The 19,087-nt window shown below is 45.7% G+C and overlaps 1 protein-coding gene across 1 annotated transcript in view; it reads right to left on the reverse strand.

The window, feature by feature from the left end:
* LOC306927173 (contactin-associated protein-like 2) overlaps nucleotides 1-19,087 on the reverse strand; it is a gene marked incomplete at both ends in the record, with an annotated part of 144,694 nt that overhangs the window by 31,783 nt on the left and 93,824 nt on the right. The window contains 3 exons of the mRNA XM_079506858.1: nucleotides 1,144-1,271; nucleotides 3,493-3,649; nucleotides 14,427-14,511. Of these exons, the coding sequence (XP_079362984.1) occupies nucleotides 1,144-1,271; nucleotides 3,493-3,649; nucleotides 14,427-14,511 (370 nt within the window). The remainder of the gene's footprint in view (nucleotides 1-1,143; nucleotides 1,272-3,492; nucleotides 3,650-14,426; nucleotides 14,512-19,087) is intronic.

Below are 19,087 nucleotides of genomic sequence, written 5' to 3' on the forward strand. Positions count from 1 at the left end.
CCCATTTTTCACCCCTGTGTCAATTATCTAATGTGATGCTGGGCTCTACACACCCTCCACCAACGTGGTCCCCATATATGGGGGACATGGGGAGAGCAACGGACTTGAACTCATGCTTCCTTCATGCCTGAGTGTCCAAATTGCTCCTTTGCACCTGACAGGGGGGAGTTTCCCTGGTTGGACGTAGCGCGTGGAAGGAACACGTTATTCCAACCCGTTCCTTTCCCCTCCATCAGACGCTTTTTTGTGAGGATACCTACCCTAGGCCTAGGGGACACGGGGAGAACATGCAAACTCCACACGGAGAGGCCCTTTCGCCAACCCCGCCTCGGGTATGGGCACTGATGACGTGGAGGAGGAGACACGCCACCAGCACCCACCGCGTCCCGAGCGGGAATCGAACCCATGCTACCGACTGTGCCACCGTGCCCCCCTGTTTTCATCTCTTTAGTGAAATGTAGGCTACTGTGTGCAGCTTCATCAAATGGAGACGGTTAAGCATCACAATGTGTTTCAGTTAGTGTACAGCACCATTTCTATATAATTTAGCACTTGTTGTGCCCCTTCAGTGTTGCCTTTCATTTTCTTCTCTCGAGCGGAGAGGCGGTGGGCGTGGTTGAGTTTGCGGCAACTGGCACAAGAATCACTGAGTGGCGTCTTGGACAGATCCAGGAGACTTCCTGTCAGCGAGAGAGAGAGACAGAGGAGAGGGAGACACAGATGCGCGTGCACGCACGCACGCACGCACGCACGCACGCACGCACGCACGCACGCACATAATGACAAAACCTAGTGCGATATAACCTACTATACTATGTTATTTTAGGCTACTTATTGTTCCAGGCTCATGCAGACCCACCAGCAATAAACTGCATCAGTTTAGAAGACATTATTTGATATTAAAAAAAAATCACACCCGTGCAAACTGAGCGGTGCATGAGCGGTGTGTGAGTGCGTGTGTTTAGGCTGCTCAACAATGCCACTTTGTTCTTCATCAAATCCGGATCAAGATGTTGATGTAATGCAGCACTGAGTCCTGCTTTGTGTGCGTGTGTTTACACATTACTTCAAATCTAATTTCCGGTTCAGAAGATTGTTGACAAGAGCATGTATAGCTTGCGTATATAGGCCTATAACGCTCACCGTCTCCCTGGCAACGCAGCGGGCCCACGGTTAGCTCCGCCTCCGAGCCTGGCCGATTGGTGTCGCCCACGGCAACCTGGATGACGGGCAGGTGGTCCTTGTACAGCAGCAGGCCAGAGTCCTCTCTCCTGAACCAATCAAAACAGAGTGAGGTTTACTTTAGTATCACCTGTAATACCAACAGGAAACAAAGAAGCATTGTCCTACACTGGTTTAACCCATATAAAAACTAAGCTGCGATGACTAAATACACCGACAATTTTGTCACCAAATAAAAACTATAGACAAAAATTTCTGACAGAGACTAGTGGACAAGAGATCAAGTAGAACTAAACACCCGCTTCGGATGTTATCACCCGATAATCAAGAGAATGTTGGTGATCAGCACCTTAGAAATACCCCCAGTATGTGATAATCAACATACTGGGAAATCCGGAACTGAAGCGCTTGCTTTTTGTGTCAATGACGGAGGCGCGCCGTGTCTGGTGGCCTTGAGCCACGTGAGGCACTGCTGAGCGAGGCGCCGTGCCGAGCGAGGCGCCGTGCTGAGCGAGGCGCCGTGCCGAGCGAGGCGCCGTGCCGAGCGTTGCGACGGCCACCAGACCCGACTCAGCGCCGTCCGAGTTACGTCCCGATAGGCAGAGAATAGTAAATATTAGTAGCCCCTAGTTTCCATGCCACGACAATAGAGTTGGAAATTACACGTTCAGCAGGGGGAGTCCTTGACCAGGCTATGTCTGCACCACCCTGCATGCGCAGTCTGGGTGAACACAGCCAGACACCACAATGTCTAATATGCCGGCCAGTATGGCCATATTAGCCATATCCCAACGTCCTGATAACGGTTGATTTCGTATATTTAATACAGTGATAACGGATGAATCCGCTGAACTAAATGACAAGTCATTGTATGCTTGGTTGCATGCTGAAAATAGCTGATCTACAAGCCCTCAACGCGCTGCAGACTCGCAGTATAAAATCAGGCATTACGACGCCATCAAATGCGACTGAAATCATATGATATTTAGTCGACTAAAACAAGACTAACACCGAAACATTTCAGATGACAAAAAAGACCATGACTAAAACTAAAATCAAAATATGCTGTCAAATTCAACACTGCAGTACTAGCCACTGTGTAAAGTGTCCACTGTACACATGCGTTTAGTGTATATATTAAATGTTTAAAGACAATACATTGAACTGTAAATACATACAATAGAGATGTGATGGCAGGTTAAACAACGTATCAATTATTCATCCAACAGTATAATCCTCTGTCCTGGAGAGAAATTGACCGAACCCTGGAATGTTTAGAAATGAAGGACAACGTTTTGAAATACATGCTGGGATCGGTTTTTGGGTGCATTGGATGAATGGCTCAAGGAACTCATTGCGTAAAGATTATATGTACGCACGCACGCACGCAGACATAATGACAAAACCTAGTGCGATATAACCTACTATACTATGTTATTTTAGGCGTACACATAATCTTTACGCATTGAAGATTATGTGTACGCACGCACGCACGCACACACGCACGCACGCACAAGCACAGTCATGCACGCACGCACGCACGCACGCCGTGCTAACCTAAACCTAATCCTAACCTAATCCTAACGTAAACATAACTGCAAGCACGGGAGCATCATTCACATTGGCCTTGATTCTTCCGCACCCGAGTAGGCTACACTTCATTCAACTGTATTCAATGCTTTCACATTGCAGCGACCCGTATCTGAGTACACTTCATTCAACTGTATTCAATGCTTTCACATTGCAGCGATCCGTATCCGAGTACACTTCATGCAACTGTATTCAATGCTTTCACATTGCATCGATCCGTATCCGAGTACACTTCATGCAACTGTATTCAATGCTTTCACATTGCATCGATCCGTATCCGAGTACACTTCATTCAACTGTATTCAATGCTTTCACATTGCAGCGATCCGTATCAGAGTACACTTCATTAAACTGTATTCATTCAATGCTTTCACATTGCAGCGATCCGTATCTGAGTACACTTCATTCAACTGTATTCAATGCTTTCACATTGCAGCGATCCGTATCTGAGTACACTTCATTCAACTGTATTCAATGCTTTCACATTGCAGCGATCCGTATCAGAGTACACTTCATTCAACTGTATTCATTCAATGCTTTCACATTGCAGCAATCCGTATCCGAGTACACTTCAATCGGTCCCGATGCGGTCCCGGGAACAGTTGGGTGATCCGTTCCCGGGAACGGTACGCAGCGTTCACACTATACCACAACATCTGCCAAGTGGTCCCGAGTGCGCATCCGGGGACCATATAGTGTGAATCCCCACCTTAGACTCACCATGTGTTGAGGTCGGCGTCACAGTTACAGTCATATTTGGGCTCCGTACAGTTCCTGTCGATGCCACAGGCACATTTCTGGACGCCCGGCCCGGAACCCCCCCAGTAGAAGTGTTTGTCACTGCCCCGACCGACCCACCACGTGAAGGGGCTTCCATCTGTTGAGACGCGCACGCACGCACACACACACACACACACGCACACACGCGCACGCACACGCACACACACGCGTGCACGCACATGTGCGCACACGATCATCGGTTCTTTAGTTATGGGGCCGTTGAATAAAGCTTGTTTTGACTAAAAACAAATCGCATTCTGGGAAAATAATCTGAGATAAATGAGCATGACAACATTAGTCACATTTAGTGCTGTGTTCCCTCAGGTCAATGTGTGTGTGTGTGTGTGTGTGTGTGTGTGTGCGCGTGCGTGCGTGCGTGCGTGCGTGCGTGCGTGCGTGCGTGCGTGCGTGCGTGCGTGCGTGCGTACGTGCGTGCGTGCGTGCATGCGTGCGTGCGTGCGTGCGTGCGTGCGTGCGTGCGTGCGTACGTGCGTGCGTGCGTGCGTGCATGCGTGCATGCGTACGTGCGTGCGTGCGTGCATGCGTGCGTGAACATAAGTCCCATTTAGTGCAGAGTTCTCTCAGGTTGAGGCAGATGAACAGATTGTCATCAGGATGACAATGACTTCCATCCACTCATCCATCACACACACACACACACACACACACACACACACACACACACGCATGCACGCGCACACGCACACGCACCGCACACGCACACGCACACGCACACGCACACGCACACGCACACACACACACACACACATAAAGGACTTAGTGGGTGGTGATCTCTTGTACAGTATGTCTTTTTGTCGTTTTGTTGTCATATGAAAGCAGGGAATCATAGCTTCAAATTCTTGTCTCCCGAATAGTTAGTCTTGCAGTCATGACTGTCTCTCTATCAAAAAGAGTCACATAATGTCATTGCATTTAATTGCATTGATCTTCAATGCCAATCGGAAGACAGTAAATAATTAGTCAATATGAGGACGACACATAGGATAGGAGTTTACGCTGGAGTTATATATTTTTCTACTTGTGTATTTGTTGATCATTTTTGTTTTGTTTCTTTGTCTTTTTCTTTAAATTTGCATTTTAGTGCAAGTATTAGTTGTCAGTTGTCACTTTCTGGCCTTGACAGCCCATTCATCCGAACAGAAAAGTCCTGTCTGATTGCATTAAACAATGTTAAACTCACCAACATTGCAGCTGTACGAAAAGCTTGACGTTTTTGTTCCATGAAAATCCACCATAGAAACGTTATGAGCTACTTTCTGTCAAGAAATGCCCTGCATTTGATTATTTTTCTAAGTGTCAGAGTTTGGAAATGCTTGTTTTCAATAACACAGCATTTTGCTGCCTCCTGCATTATGTGACATTTAGAAACAGGTCGGTTGAGTGATTTCCAACTTCCAAACTCCAACACTCCATGCTGCTCAATGTTTTGCCACTCAGTCTAGATGAGGGGGGCGTGTCCTGATGGGAAAATCATGGTTGTGCATACTCTCTATAGGCCATATCGGCCATGAAAAATCGGTATCGGATCGGTCACCGATATTCATGACGCAATTATAATCATCAGTGAAAACAGACACTTGGAAAAAGAGTATACAGGTAGGCTATTTTTGTTATTTGTATTGATTGAATACTTTATCAACAGGCCAAGCCCCTAGGGCCTAGGCTTGTTTCCATTGTGGTCCCCTGTATAATATCGGAATCAGTCACATTCGGTATTGGCAGATATGTCCCTGCAAATAATCAGAGATCAGATATCGGTCATAATTTCATAATCGTGCACCCATTGTCATCCAAGTTTAATAGGGGGACAGGTATTCATATTTTCTTCATCTTTGTCATGCTCCTTTTCGTCCATGGGCGTTTTAGATTAAAACAAAAAAAGATTGGATGAAAACAGTGTTGAGACATACTGAGTACTGACTGTCTGTCACCACTACAAATAAACATCCAAACATTCATCAACCACTATATCCCCTCTGGACTAACATTCATCACATCCTCTGGCCTAAAAGCATCAGTAACAAAGAACTGAGGCAGCAAGCTGGGCTTAGGAAGAGATCCTCCCACAGCTTTGCACATGGAGAGCTCATATTCTCCTATAACACTATAAGACTATCTCTGAAGTGGAAACCTAACCTGACTCTGCCAGATTGCGGCAGTATTGAGTTCACAAGTTCCCTCCTCCTGCCTGCATCTGGGCTCTCTCAAGCAGAAACGATGAACCCGGAAGCAGCCGGACAAAAATCTGATATCTCCATAATAATTTCGAGTTGTAGTCTTGTTAGGTTGAGTTTACATTTGCGCTGTGGCACAGCTTCAATATGTCATAAGTCTCGCGTTGATCCCGCCTCTAGCGGCCGCATACGGCCGCATATCGCTCCGGCCAGAATTGGTCCGGAGTACATCGTCTCTGCCCGAGAGACTCCAGACTCACCCTTCTGGCAGAATGCAAATGTTGTCCAGCAGGGGGAGTGGTTCTACCAGGCTAGTGGAAACTACCCCCGAGGGGAACATAAAGACAGGCTGACCACCAAACAACCCAGGATGGAATCTGAGTGTATTTCTGTAGCATGCAGGTCATTCTGTGTTTCTGCAGTTCATTCTGAACAGTCTACCCTCTTTCTGGGCTTGGTGAGATTGAGGGGGGGTCTTAGTGAGAGAGAGAAAGGGGGGTGGTCTGCTTTGTACAAACGCTCCATCGGTCACAGCCTCCATCAGAGGAGGAGAGCACGGGATGATCTCTGACTCTCCTCTGTGTCTCGTTCTTCCCCTTGTGTGTTTGTGTCCGTTTCTGATCTCACGGTGAGAGAGTTGAGCAGCTCTGCTCCGTTCACAACACACAGACGCATAGCGGGCGAGAAAATACATCTCATTTACTTACTTTGTTTCTATCACTGTTTTCACCGAACGTCTCTCATGCATTCACTGTTTTCATCTAAACCCTTTTCTTCTCTCATTCCTCAAGACGTGCTCTCTCTCTCTCTACCTCTCTCTACCTCCCTCCCTCTTGTGGGTATTGATCTCCCGACCTCCATCTTCACGCACGCACGCAAGCACACACGCACACACACACACACACACACACACACACACACACACACACACACACACACACACACACACACACACACACACACACACACACACACACACACACACACACACACACACACACACAGATGTCAGCCAGTGAAGTTTAATAACCGCAGATCAGAGGACTAATGAAGTCGTTTGTTTGATGAATATAGTTCTGTCTTCATTAGCGTGCAAGTTATACATGATTCTATCAACTGCTTCAAGTCAAGGGGACGGAGAAAGCGGCCCCGCTATACATGTATGCGTTCGTCGTGCGTGTGTGCGTGCTTGCATGGTCTGCCATCAGTCTTGTTCAGACTCAGACGAGTCCAGCTGTTGCTGAATCTAACGAGAGAACATCACTGCAGGATTTATTAGGCTCTATGCATTAATAATACTTCCTACTTCCTTCACAGGTGTTATACCCATGAGGCTCTGAAAAACTGGACTCAAATGCTAGAACTAGACTAGACAAGTCATTTTATGTGTGGCTGCGCTCTGAAGATCTACAAGCTCCCAAAAGCCTCCCTGCACGGGCTCTGGACAGGGCCCAAATTAGCCAATTTATCACACCTGATCACCCCTGGATCTCCATATATGGAGCTGGCCTGTTCAGACATCACACATAGACTCCATATTTGGGCACCCCTGCATGACAAAGAACTCCAGATATGTTTTTTTTTTTTTTTTTTTTTTACAAAAGTCTATGACTAAAACTAACAACTAACTAATATGACAGGTGAGCCTGCAATGGTCTTCTCACATACTGAGTGTGTACAGAGAAGAAAATGTTCTTCCACACATATATGATATTTATTTAGTGGTGGAAAAAAGTCTTCACACGTTGTATTCCGACATACTATTGGTCCGAGTGTCATTAGAACGACAACCAATACCTCAAACCCTAACCTAACCCTAACCGCAAGCACAGAGCACAGCATGTCCAACAACATGTCCAACAGCATGTCCAACAACATGTCCAACAGCATGTCCAACATGTCCAACAGCATGTCCAACAACATGTCCAAACAACATGTCCAACAGCATGTCCAACAGCATGTCCGACAGCATGTCCAACAGCATGTCCAACAGCATGTCCGACAGCATGTCCAACAACATGTCCAACAGCATGTCCAACAACATGTCCAACAACATGTCCAACAGCATGTCCAACAGCATGTCCAACAGCATGTCCAACAGCATGTCCGACAACATGTCCAACAACATGTCCGACAACATGTCCAACAACATGTCCGACAACATGTCCGACAGCATGTCCGACATCATGTCCGACAACATGTCCAACAGCATGTCCAACAACATGTCCGACAACATGTCCGACAGCATGTCCGACAACATGTCCGACAACATGTCTGACAGCATGTCCGACAACATGTCCGACAACATGTCCGACAGCATGTCCGACAGCATGTCCGACAGCATGTCCGACAACATGTCCGACAGCATGTCCGACAGCATGTCCGACAGCATGTCCGACAGCATGTCCGACAGCATGTCCGACAGCATGTCCGACAACATGTCCGACAGCATGTCCGACAGCATGTCCGACAGCATGTCCGACAACATGTCCGACAGCATGTCCGACAGCATGTCCGACAGCATGTCCGACAACATGTCCGACAGCATGTCCGACAGCATGTCCGACAACATGTCCAACAACATGTCCAACAGCATGTCCAACAGCATGTCCAACAGCATGTCCAACAGCATGTCCAACAGCATGTCCGACAGCATGTATGCGTTCGTCGTGCGTGTGTGCGTGCTTGCATGGTCTGCCATCAGTCTTGTTCAGACTCAGACGAGTCCAGCTGTTGCTGAATCTAACGAGAGAACATCACTGCAGGATTTATTAGGCTCTATGCATTAATAATACTTCCTACTTCCTTCACAGGTGTTATACCCATGAGGCTCTGAAAAACTGGACTCAAATGCTAGAACTAGACTAGACAAGTCATTTTATGTGTGGCTGCGCTCTGAAGATCTACAAGCTCCCAAAAGCCTCCCTGCACGGGCTCTGGACAGGGCCCAAATTAGCCAATTTATCACACCTGATCACCCCTGGATCTCCATATATGGAGCTGGCCTGTTCAGACATCACACATAGACTCCATATTTGGGCACCCCTGCATGACAAAGAACTCCAGATATGTTTTTTTTTTTGTTTTTTTTTACAAAAGTCTATGACTAAAACTAACAACTAACTAATATGACAGGTGAGCCTGCAATGGTCTTCTCACATACTGAGTGTGTACAGAGAAGAAAATGTTCTTCCACACATATATGATATTTATTTAGTGGTGGAAAAAAGTCTTCACACGTTGTATTCCGACATACTATTGGTCCGAGTGTCATTAGAACGACAACCAATACCTCAAACCCTAACCTAACCCTAACCGCAAGCACAGAGCACAGCATGTCCAACAACATGTCCAACAGCATGTCCAACAACATGTCCAACAGCATGTCCAACATGTCCAACAGCATGTCCAACAACATGTCCAAACAACATGTCCAACAGCATGTCCAACAGCATGTCCGACAGCATGTCCAACAGCATGTCCAACAGCATGTCCGACAGCATGTCCAACAACATGTCCAACAGCATGTCCAACAACATGTCCAACAACATGTCCAACAGCATGTCCAACAGCATGTCCAACAGCATGTCCAACAGCATGTCCGACAACATGTCCAACAACATGTCCGACAACATGTCCAACAACATGTCCGACAACATGTCCGACAGCATGTCCGACATCATGTCCGACAACATGTCCAACAGCATGTCCAACAACATGTCCGACAACATGTCCGACAGCATGTCCGACAACATGTCCGACAACATGTCCGACAGCATGTCCGACAACATGTCCGACAACATGTCCGACAGCATGTCCGACAGCATGTCCGACAGCATGTCCGACAACATGTCCGACAGCATGTCCGACAGCATGTCCGACAGCATGTCCGACAGCATGTCCGACAGCATGTCCGACAGCATGTCCGACAACATGTCCGACAGCATGTCCGACAGCATGTCCGACAGCATGTCCGACAACATGTCCGACAGCATGTCCGACAGCATGTCCGACAGCATGTCCGACAACATTTCCGACAGCATGTCCGACAGCATGTCCGACAACATGTCCAACAACATGTCCAACAGCATGTCCAACAGCATGTCCAACAGCATGTCCAACAGCATGTCCGACAGCATGTATGCGTTCGTCGTGCGTGTGTGCGTGCTTGCATGGTCTGCCATCAGTCTTGTTCAGACTCAGACGAGTCCAGCTGTTGCTGAATCTAACGAGAGAACATCACTGCAGGATTTATTAGGCTCTATGCATTAATAATACTTCCTACTTCCTTCACAGGTGTTATACCCATGAGGCTCTGAAAAACTGGACTCAAATGCTAGAACTAGACTAGACAAGTCATTTTATGTGTGGCTGCGCTCTGAAGATCTACAAGCTCCCAAAAGCCTCCCTGCACGGGCTCTGGACAGGGCCCAAATTAGCCAATTTATCACACCTGATCACCCCTGGATCTCCATATATGGAGCTGGCCTGTTCAGACATCACACATAGACTCCATATTTGGGCACCCCTGCATGACAAAGAACTCCATATATGTTGTTGTTTTTTTGTTTTTTTTTACAAAAGTCTATGACTAAAACTAACAACTAACTAATATGACAGGTGAGCCTGCAATGGTCTTCTCACATACTGAGTGTGTACAGAGAAGAAAATGTTCTTCCACACATATATGATATTTATTTAGTGGTGGAAAAAAGTCTTCACACGTTGTATTCCGACATACTATTGGTCCGAGTGTCATTAGAACGACAACCAATACCTCAAACCCTAACCTAACCCTAACCGCAAGCACAGAGCACAGCATGTCCAACAACATGTCCAACAGCATGTCCAACAACATGTCCAACAGCATGTCCAACATGTCCAACAGCATGTCCAACAACATGTCCAAACAACATGTCCAACAGCATGTCCAACAGCATGTCCGACAGCATGTCCAACAGCATGTCCAACAGCATGTCCGACAGCATGTCCAACAACATGTCCAACAGCATGTCCAACAACATGTCCAACAACATGTCCAACAGCATGTCCAACAGCATGTCCAACAGCATGTCCGACAGCATGTCCGACAACATGTCCAACAACATGTCCGACAACATGTCCAACAACATGTCCGACAACATGTCCGACAGCATGTCCGACATCATGTCCGACAACATGTCCAACAGCATGTCCAACAACATGTCCGACAACATGTCCGACAGCATGTCCGACAACATGTCCGACAACATGTCCGACAGCATGTCCGACAACATGTCCGACAACATGTCCGACAGCATGTCCGACAGCATGTCCGACAGCATGTCCGACAGCATGTCCGACAACATGTCCGACAGCATGTCCGACAGCATGTCCGACAGCATGTCCGACAGCATGTCCGACAGCATGTCCGACAGCATGTCCGACAGCATGTCCGACAACATGTCCGACAGCATGTCCGACAGCATGTCCGACAGCATGTCCGACAACATGTCCGACAGCATGTCCGACAGCATGTCCGACAGCATGTCCGACAACATTTCCGACAGCATGTCCGACAGCATGTCCGACAACATGTCCAACAACATGTCCAACAGCATGTCCAACAGCATGTCCAACAGCATGTCCAACAGCATGTCCGACAGCATGTATGCGTTCGTCGTGCGTGTGTGCGTGCTTGCATGGTCTGCCATCAGTCTTGTTCAGACTCAGACGAGTCCAGCTGTTGCTGAATCTAACGAGAGAACATCACTGCAGGATTTATTAGGCTCTATGCATTAATAATACTTCCTACTTCCTTCACAGGTGTTATACCCATGAGGCTCTGAAAAACTGGACTCAAATGCTAGAACTAGACTAGACAAGTCATTTTATGTGTGGCTGCGCTCTGAAGATCTACAAGCTCCCAAAAGCCTCCCTGCACGGGCTCTGGACAGGGCCCAAATTAGCCAATTTATCACACCTGATCACCCCTGGATCTCCATATATGGAGCTGGCCTGTTCAGACATCACACATAGACTCCATATTTGGGCACCCCTGCATGACAAAGAACTCCATATATGTTGTTGTTTTTTTGTTTTTTTTTACAAAAGTCTATGACTAAAACTAACAACTAACTAATATGACAGGTGAGCCTGCAATGGTCTTCTCACATACTGAGTGTGTACAGAGAAGAAAATGTTCTTCCACACATATATGATATTTATATACAGCATGTCCAACAGCATGTCCAACAGCATGTCCGACAGCATGTCCGACAGCATGTCCAACAGCATGTCCGACAGCATGTCCGACAGCATGTCCAACAACATGTCCAACAGCATGTCCAACAGCATGTCCGACAGCATGTCCGACAACATGTCCGACAGCATGTCCGACAGCATGTCCGACAACATGTCCGACAGCATGTCCGACAGCATATCCGACAGCATGTCCGACAGCATGTCCAATAGCATACACCATGTCCAACACCATGTCCAACACCATGTCCAACAACATGTCCAACAACATGTCCAACAACATATCCAACAGCATGTCCAACAGCATGTCCAACATGTCCAACAGCATGTCCAACAACATGTCCAACAGCATGTCCAACAACATGTCTAACAACATGTCCAACAGCATGTCCAACAACATGTCTAACAACATGTCCAACAACATGTCCAACAGTACGTGTACAGTAAATGTACTTAGTTACACCACTGCTTCTGACATGCTTTTTTAGAGAGGTGATGAGAGGTGCGTGTGTGTGTGTGTGTGTGTGTGTGTGCGTGCGTGTGTGCGTGCGTGCGTGCGTGCGTGCGTGCGTGCGGGAGGAGAGGCGATGGTCAGAGCCAATTAAAACAATTACGTCAATCACTGTCCCACTTCCCAATTAGAACCAGAATACAATTTTATTTAATGGTCCATTTAGTTCCACAACGCAGCTGTGAGTGTGAGTGTGTGTGTGTGTGTGTGTGTGTGTGTGTGTGTGTGTGTGTGTGTGTGTGTGTGTGTGTGTGTGTGTGTGTGTGTGCGTGTGTGTGTGTGTGTGTGTGTGTGTGCGCACGCATGCGTGTGCAGTGTGCACATGCGTGCGTGCGTGGGTGTGCATGATTTTGACAGTGAAATGTGATGAAAGTTGGCAGCTAATTAATTATTCATATTTCTGAGTAAATTAGCTTCCCTTGTTCTGCTCTGATTGTTAATTTCATTTCATCAACTTCCATGAAGCACTTTACTCGCTTTGTGTGTGTGTGTGGGTGCGTGGGTGCGTGTGTGCGTGCGTGCGTGCGTGCCTGCCTGCGTGCCTGCGCGCCTGCGCGCCTGCGTGCGCGCGCCTGCATGTGTCTGCATATAGATTGATCAATAGTAAATTGATCAAAACCACACACGATGGCATGGCCAGTGGAGGAAAAAAGTACTCACATTCTGTATTATCAATACTATCAAGTACTCCAATGTAGAAATACTACAAGTAAAAGCATCCAATAAGCATCATCTTGTTGAGTTAAAAGTACAGAAGTATCCATATCAAAATGTGACTTAAAGGTTTCATGGCAATAATTTGCATTTATTTTTATTTTTCGTTTTTATTTGAGATTTTATGACCTCAATTACACCCAAAAAACCTGAACTTTGAACATTCAGTGGATTGTCTGTGGTCTGGAGTTTTCTCTGGGGTTTGGAAGTCTTTTGAGCTGCAATGAAAACCGGCAAAACAGTGACATCTGCTGGCGAATCCCATTGACATGTATGGGATTTGCAGGCTGTGACATCACAAACAGCAGGAAAATCATTCGCATTGCGACACATCGTGAGCTTGTTGATCTGTTTCAAAAGGCCGAAATGCATATAGGGCTGAAGTGGTTAATGTATGTTTTATAATAATAAAACAGTTAGTAACTAAAGTTTTCAAGTAGATGTAGTGGAGCAACAGTGCGATATTTGGATCTGAGATGTAGTGGAGTAAGTGTTGGAAATTGGAAATACTCAAGTAAAGTTATGATCTTTGATGACTATTTCTATGTATTTGATGTATTACCATGTGTTGTTCTTGCTTACTATAAATCACTCTGGATTAAGAGCGTCAAATTGTAAATTGTACTAAGGTACAGACTTGTTTTGTGCTGTAGGCTGTTTCCTTGCTTTGCTCGGTGCGTCACACTAGCTAAAGCATTTTAGCGCAACAAGCGGTGCCTTGTGCGTCGTCATTAAACCTGACCCGGCAGAAAGATGGTGAACTCAACAGATATGTTCGTCCCCAAAGCAAAAAATAATGTATGAGTATAATAGAGAGAGAAACTGTTCCTGAGTTCAAATGGACCAGTACGTGGTGTTGAGCAGTCAGTAGCATAATACTGTTCCTGGGTCAGTTTGTATCTGGGGTGTTGAGCAGTCAGTATCATAAGGCTGTTCCTGGGTCAGTTTGTACCTGGGGTGTTGAGCAGTCAGTATCATAAGGGCTGTTCCTGGGTCAGTTTGTACCTGGGGTGTTGAGTAGTCAGTATCATAAGGCTGTTCCTGGGTCAGTTTGTACCTGGGGTGTTGAGCAGTCAGTATCATAAGGCTGTTCCTGGGTCAGTTTGTACCTGGGGTGTTGAACAGTCAGTATCATAAGGGATGTTCCTGGGTCAGTTTGTACCTGGGATATTGAACAGTCAGTGTCATAAGGCTGATCCTGTGTCAGTTCGTACCTGGGGTGTTGAGCAGTCTGGACATGCGACAGCCGTAGGAGATGAACTGCTCACAGTGCTCTGCACTGGCGGTGATGGCCGCCATCTTGGAAACAGACAGACAGACAGACAGACAGACAGACAGACAGACAGACAGAGAGACAGACAGACAGACAGACAGACAGACAGACAGACAGACAGACAGACAGAATTAGGAGAGAGAGACAGAGAGTGTATACGTGCGCGCATGTGTGCCTGCGTGCGTGTGTACACAATAATATGTGACTACTTTTATTAGAACTATAGAAGGACTGTCATTGTAGATTATTTGTTCATGTCATATGAAAGCAGGGAATCATAGCAAAAATAATGAATCTTGCAACTACAGCTTATGGAACTGAAGTCAAAGTTAAAACTCTTGTAGAGAAAACACGATTTGCATGGCTTTGGCTATCATTCAGAGATAGATAGTAGGCCTACTACAGGACATTATCGTATCATGCATAGTAGGGGTTGCATTCCTTTGTTTTCATCATGGGTCTATTTCACGCCTCTGTGACTGTCTTTGTTGCATGATCTTTGAGACCAGTGTGCCACTGCTGGAACTAGTGCCCCAGGAGGAGAAACATCAAGTATAAACATGACAGTTTTAACAAAATATTGTTTATACATCTTTCTTTGAGATTTACATCAGAATCATCAGAATACATCAGAATATAATACATCAGAATATCATTTTGATAAGTTTTGATGTATTGAGATACACAAAGAAGGGGTAGGACTTGATAAGTTTTCAATAAACTTCTTCTTACTCCTTTTTCGAACATAAATATAAGTTAAGGATTATGAAAGATCACTATTATTATTTTTGGACGCTTCTTTTTTTGTTTTTAATCTTTACTTGGTCTTTTCTTGTTTATATTTTAACATGTTCGGAATAAATAAATAAATGAAAATGAAAAAACATAGAAACAAGCCTATTTAGACACACTATTTTATTGAAATAAAAAAAAGAAAATCTCCGATTTATTTCTCCCGATCCCGATCACTTGAAAATGACATGATCGACTCCGATCGGGACATCCCTAGTATCCAGCAAACCAGACCCTCAGCCAAAAGCTGTAGTATGCCATGGAATCAGAACAACACTTAACATTTTAAATAGGATGCCTCCATTAGGCTGGGCTCAGGTGTCACTTAACTACAGGCATCTCATTTCTCACCAGTAATGACTTCATTACTGGAACAGACAGAGACGCTTCATCAGATCACACGTCATGCGTCATTTGACACAATCGAGCAAGCCAAACTCTCTGGGATAGTCGTGTGGAGAAGAATAACGTCTCTGGACTTCATTACTGGCAACAATATTCCAAACTCTGCCTTCACTTGATGTATATTACAGGCACTTGTATGTTGTGTTTGATTTGATTTGCGATCAGCGATTCAAGGATTCCAAAGGAAAGTTGGAAGACTTATTTCCACTGAGGTCCTCTCACACTGAGCGGAACAATACTTTAAAAATACATCACAATACATAACACATAACAGTACATACACAACGAGATCGGAAGAAAATTACCATGTGTTCCGCCGAAATTGGCGCTGCAATTGGCCGCAAGGTGTGCCATTCTGCGCTGTGATTGACTGAGCATCGCATAACGCATAACCAACATTTAAGTGGCAGATATTCCATGCTCGAAATTTGAGGACAGATTTGCCGCGTAAGTAGGTTAATGCAGTGATTCCCAACATGTGTGCCGCGGCACTTTAGTGTGCCGTTTGAAATGGTCAGGTGTGCCGTTTGATTTGAACAAAAGTAGCCTCGGAAACCCAGACGTTTTTAATTCCAGGAAGAAAAGTAACCCCCGACGGCCGACCCTCCCCCGATAGCAATTGATACTGGGCTGCCTGCGGTTGTTGTTGCCCATCCCCACCAATCTAACGACCCTCGGCCATAGACATGCTAATGTTTGGCTTTGTTTACACGGGGACATCACCTACTCTCCTGGCACGTACTGTATAATACACTGCAATACCTCTGCGCGTTCCAGCCTGCTTTTTGCTGTTGTCTTTTAAGCTGACCTACAAGCCCACACTGTGTTGCAAAAGCGGCAGTGATGGGCTTACAAATCGCCAGGGCGGAGCTACATACAGCTCAACTCCACTCAGTCCACTGCATGTCGAGAAGTAACGGCAGACGAGTGAGACGACACAAGAGAGAAGCAGAGTAGCCAGGTCCTTCATGTTTCATAATAACGTTCGCTGTTGTCATACCGTCAATGTATAATTATACGTTTCTCAAACTTTCAAGTGAATGGGAACTTTATGGGAACTTTAGGGAGTATTTCTTGCCTGTTTCAACAAGAAAAAATTGCAACATGTATTGTTCTCGACTTGCATCAGACCTGTCTAGGCCCACTGTAGGCCATATGCTAAAATTGTAAATTGGTAATATTAGGACAAAATACAATAATAATTAAGGGGAATGTTTTCTTGCAGTCAATGTTCAGTAAAGTTCCCGCGTCACTCAGGTGTGAACCAATAATGTTCAAATGCAATATGACGCACAAATAATGTTCAGGCACGCAACACCAATACCACAGTTAATGAATGTTCCCCACCACAAATGCAAGAACCAGTCAGTCAAAACATCAGGCAGTCACGGTCAGAGCTCTGTGGAATCCCTTACTGAGGTTGCAGGTTGATGCAGGTTGGCGTTTCCTCATTGAAACCCTCCGGGAACAGCCATGCTCTGTCGGGGAAATGACTACAACTCACTTCTTGGATTGTGTGAGTGTCGACTAACCCACAGCTACAAACTACAGACTGTTGTCTCTCACAAGCCAGAGGTAGGCTAAACACGGACGCGACCAGCGGACAGCTGAGTTGACAGCTGACAACAGCCAACTCCTCAAAGCGCGCGCCCGTTCCGTTCATTCATTCTAGTTCTTGTAGCACGCGGGCACGTGACGTAGGGTAGTGTTAAAGGCGCAGAGCGCCACACCCCAATGTTTAAAACCTCATTATAATATTGTGCAAAATTCAGGACACATGCACAAACTGCAGCGGCACCTGAACAAAGTGGTGTTGTTAGTCATGCATGGTGATGGTTTGTATTGTGTGTGACGTCGGCCAGCTCAGAACTCAGCCTATATAAAGTGTGAAAAAACTGTTTATTTTGAAGACTTCAGGAATGGTTAGTGAGATTTAGAAGAGTTATTTAGCGACAATCATTCCCATCAGTCCATTAGTGGCAGCCTTTCTGAGAATTGTAAGGTATGAGGTCACCCCAGACTCAGGTCAGCTTTACCGAGCGTCCCTATGGCTTAACGTCTCAGGACCTGGACTGCCAAATGGATAAACAAGAAGAAACGAACCAACCAAGATTGCACTGTCGTCAACAACTTACAGAGACTACTGTTCCTCAGCCAGGAGAAGTAAAGACTGATCAGACAACCTGCACAGGATGGAAACCCCACGCCTGTAAACATTGTGACAAGAGTTTCACTAATTTGAATAAACTGGAGACACACCTGCGTATCCACACGGGAGAAAAACCTTTCCACTGTAAACAATGTGACAAGAGTTTCAGTCAGTCAGGTAACCTGAAATTACATGAGCGTATCCACACTGGAGAAAAACCTTTCCACTGTAAACATTGTGACAAGAGTTTCAGTTGCTTAAGTAACCTGAACCTGCACCAGCGTATCCACACCGGAGAAAAACCTTTCCACTGTAAACATTGTGACAAGAGTTTCAGTCATTTGAATGACCTGAAGAAACACCAGCGTATCCATACTGGAGAAAAACCCTACCTCTGTAAACATTGTGACAAGAGATTCAGTCAGTTAGGTAACCTGAAGACACACAAGCGTATCCACACGGGAGAAAAACCCTACCTCTGTAAACATTGTCACAAGAGTTTCAGCCAGTCAGGTGACTTGAAGACACACCAGCGTATCCACACCGGAGAAAAGCCCTACATCTGTAAACATTGTGACAAGAGTTTCAGACATGTAAATGGCCTGAGCATGCACCAGCGTATCCACACGGGAGAAAAACCTTTCCACTGTAAACAATGTGAGAAGAGTTTCAGTCATCTTGATTCTTTTAAAGTACACCAGCGTATCCACACGGGAGAAAGACCTTACCACTGTAAACAGTGTAACAAGAGTTTCAGTCATCTTGATTCTTTGAAAGTACACCAGCGCATACACACAGGAGAAAAACCTTTCCACTGTAAACAATGTGACAAGAGTTTCAGTCAAATAAGTCAGTTCAAAATACACCAGCGTATCCACACGGGAGAAAGACCTTACCACTGTAAACAGTGTAACAAGAGTTTCAGTCTTCTTGATTATTTGAAAGTACACCAGCGTATCCACACTGGAGAAAAACCCTACCTCTGTAAACATTGTGACAAGAGTTTCAGTCAGTTAAGTAACCTGAAGACACACCAGCGTATCCACACAGGAGAAAAACCTTTCCACTGTAAACATTGTGACAAGAGTTTCAGCCATTCAGGTGACTTGAAGACACACCTGCGTATCCACACCGGAGAAAAGCCCTACATCTGTAAACAATGTGACAAGAGTTTCAGTCAGTTAGGTGACTTGAAGAAACACCAGCGTATCCACACGGGAGAAAAACCTTTCCACTGTAAACAATGTGAGAAGAGT

The sequence above is a fragment of the Electrona antarctica genome (genome assembly GCF_951216825.1).
Source record: "Electrona antarctica genome assembly, chromosome: 1".
Taxonomy (NCBI): domain Eukaryota; kingdom Metazoa; phylum Chordata; class Actinopteri; order Myctophiformes; family Myctophidae; genus Electrona; species Electrona antarctica.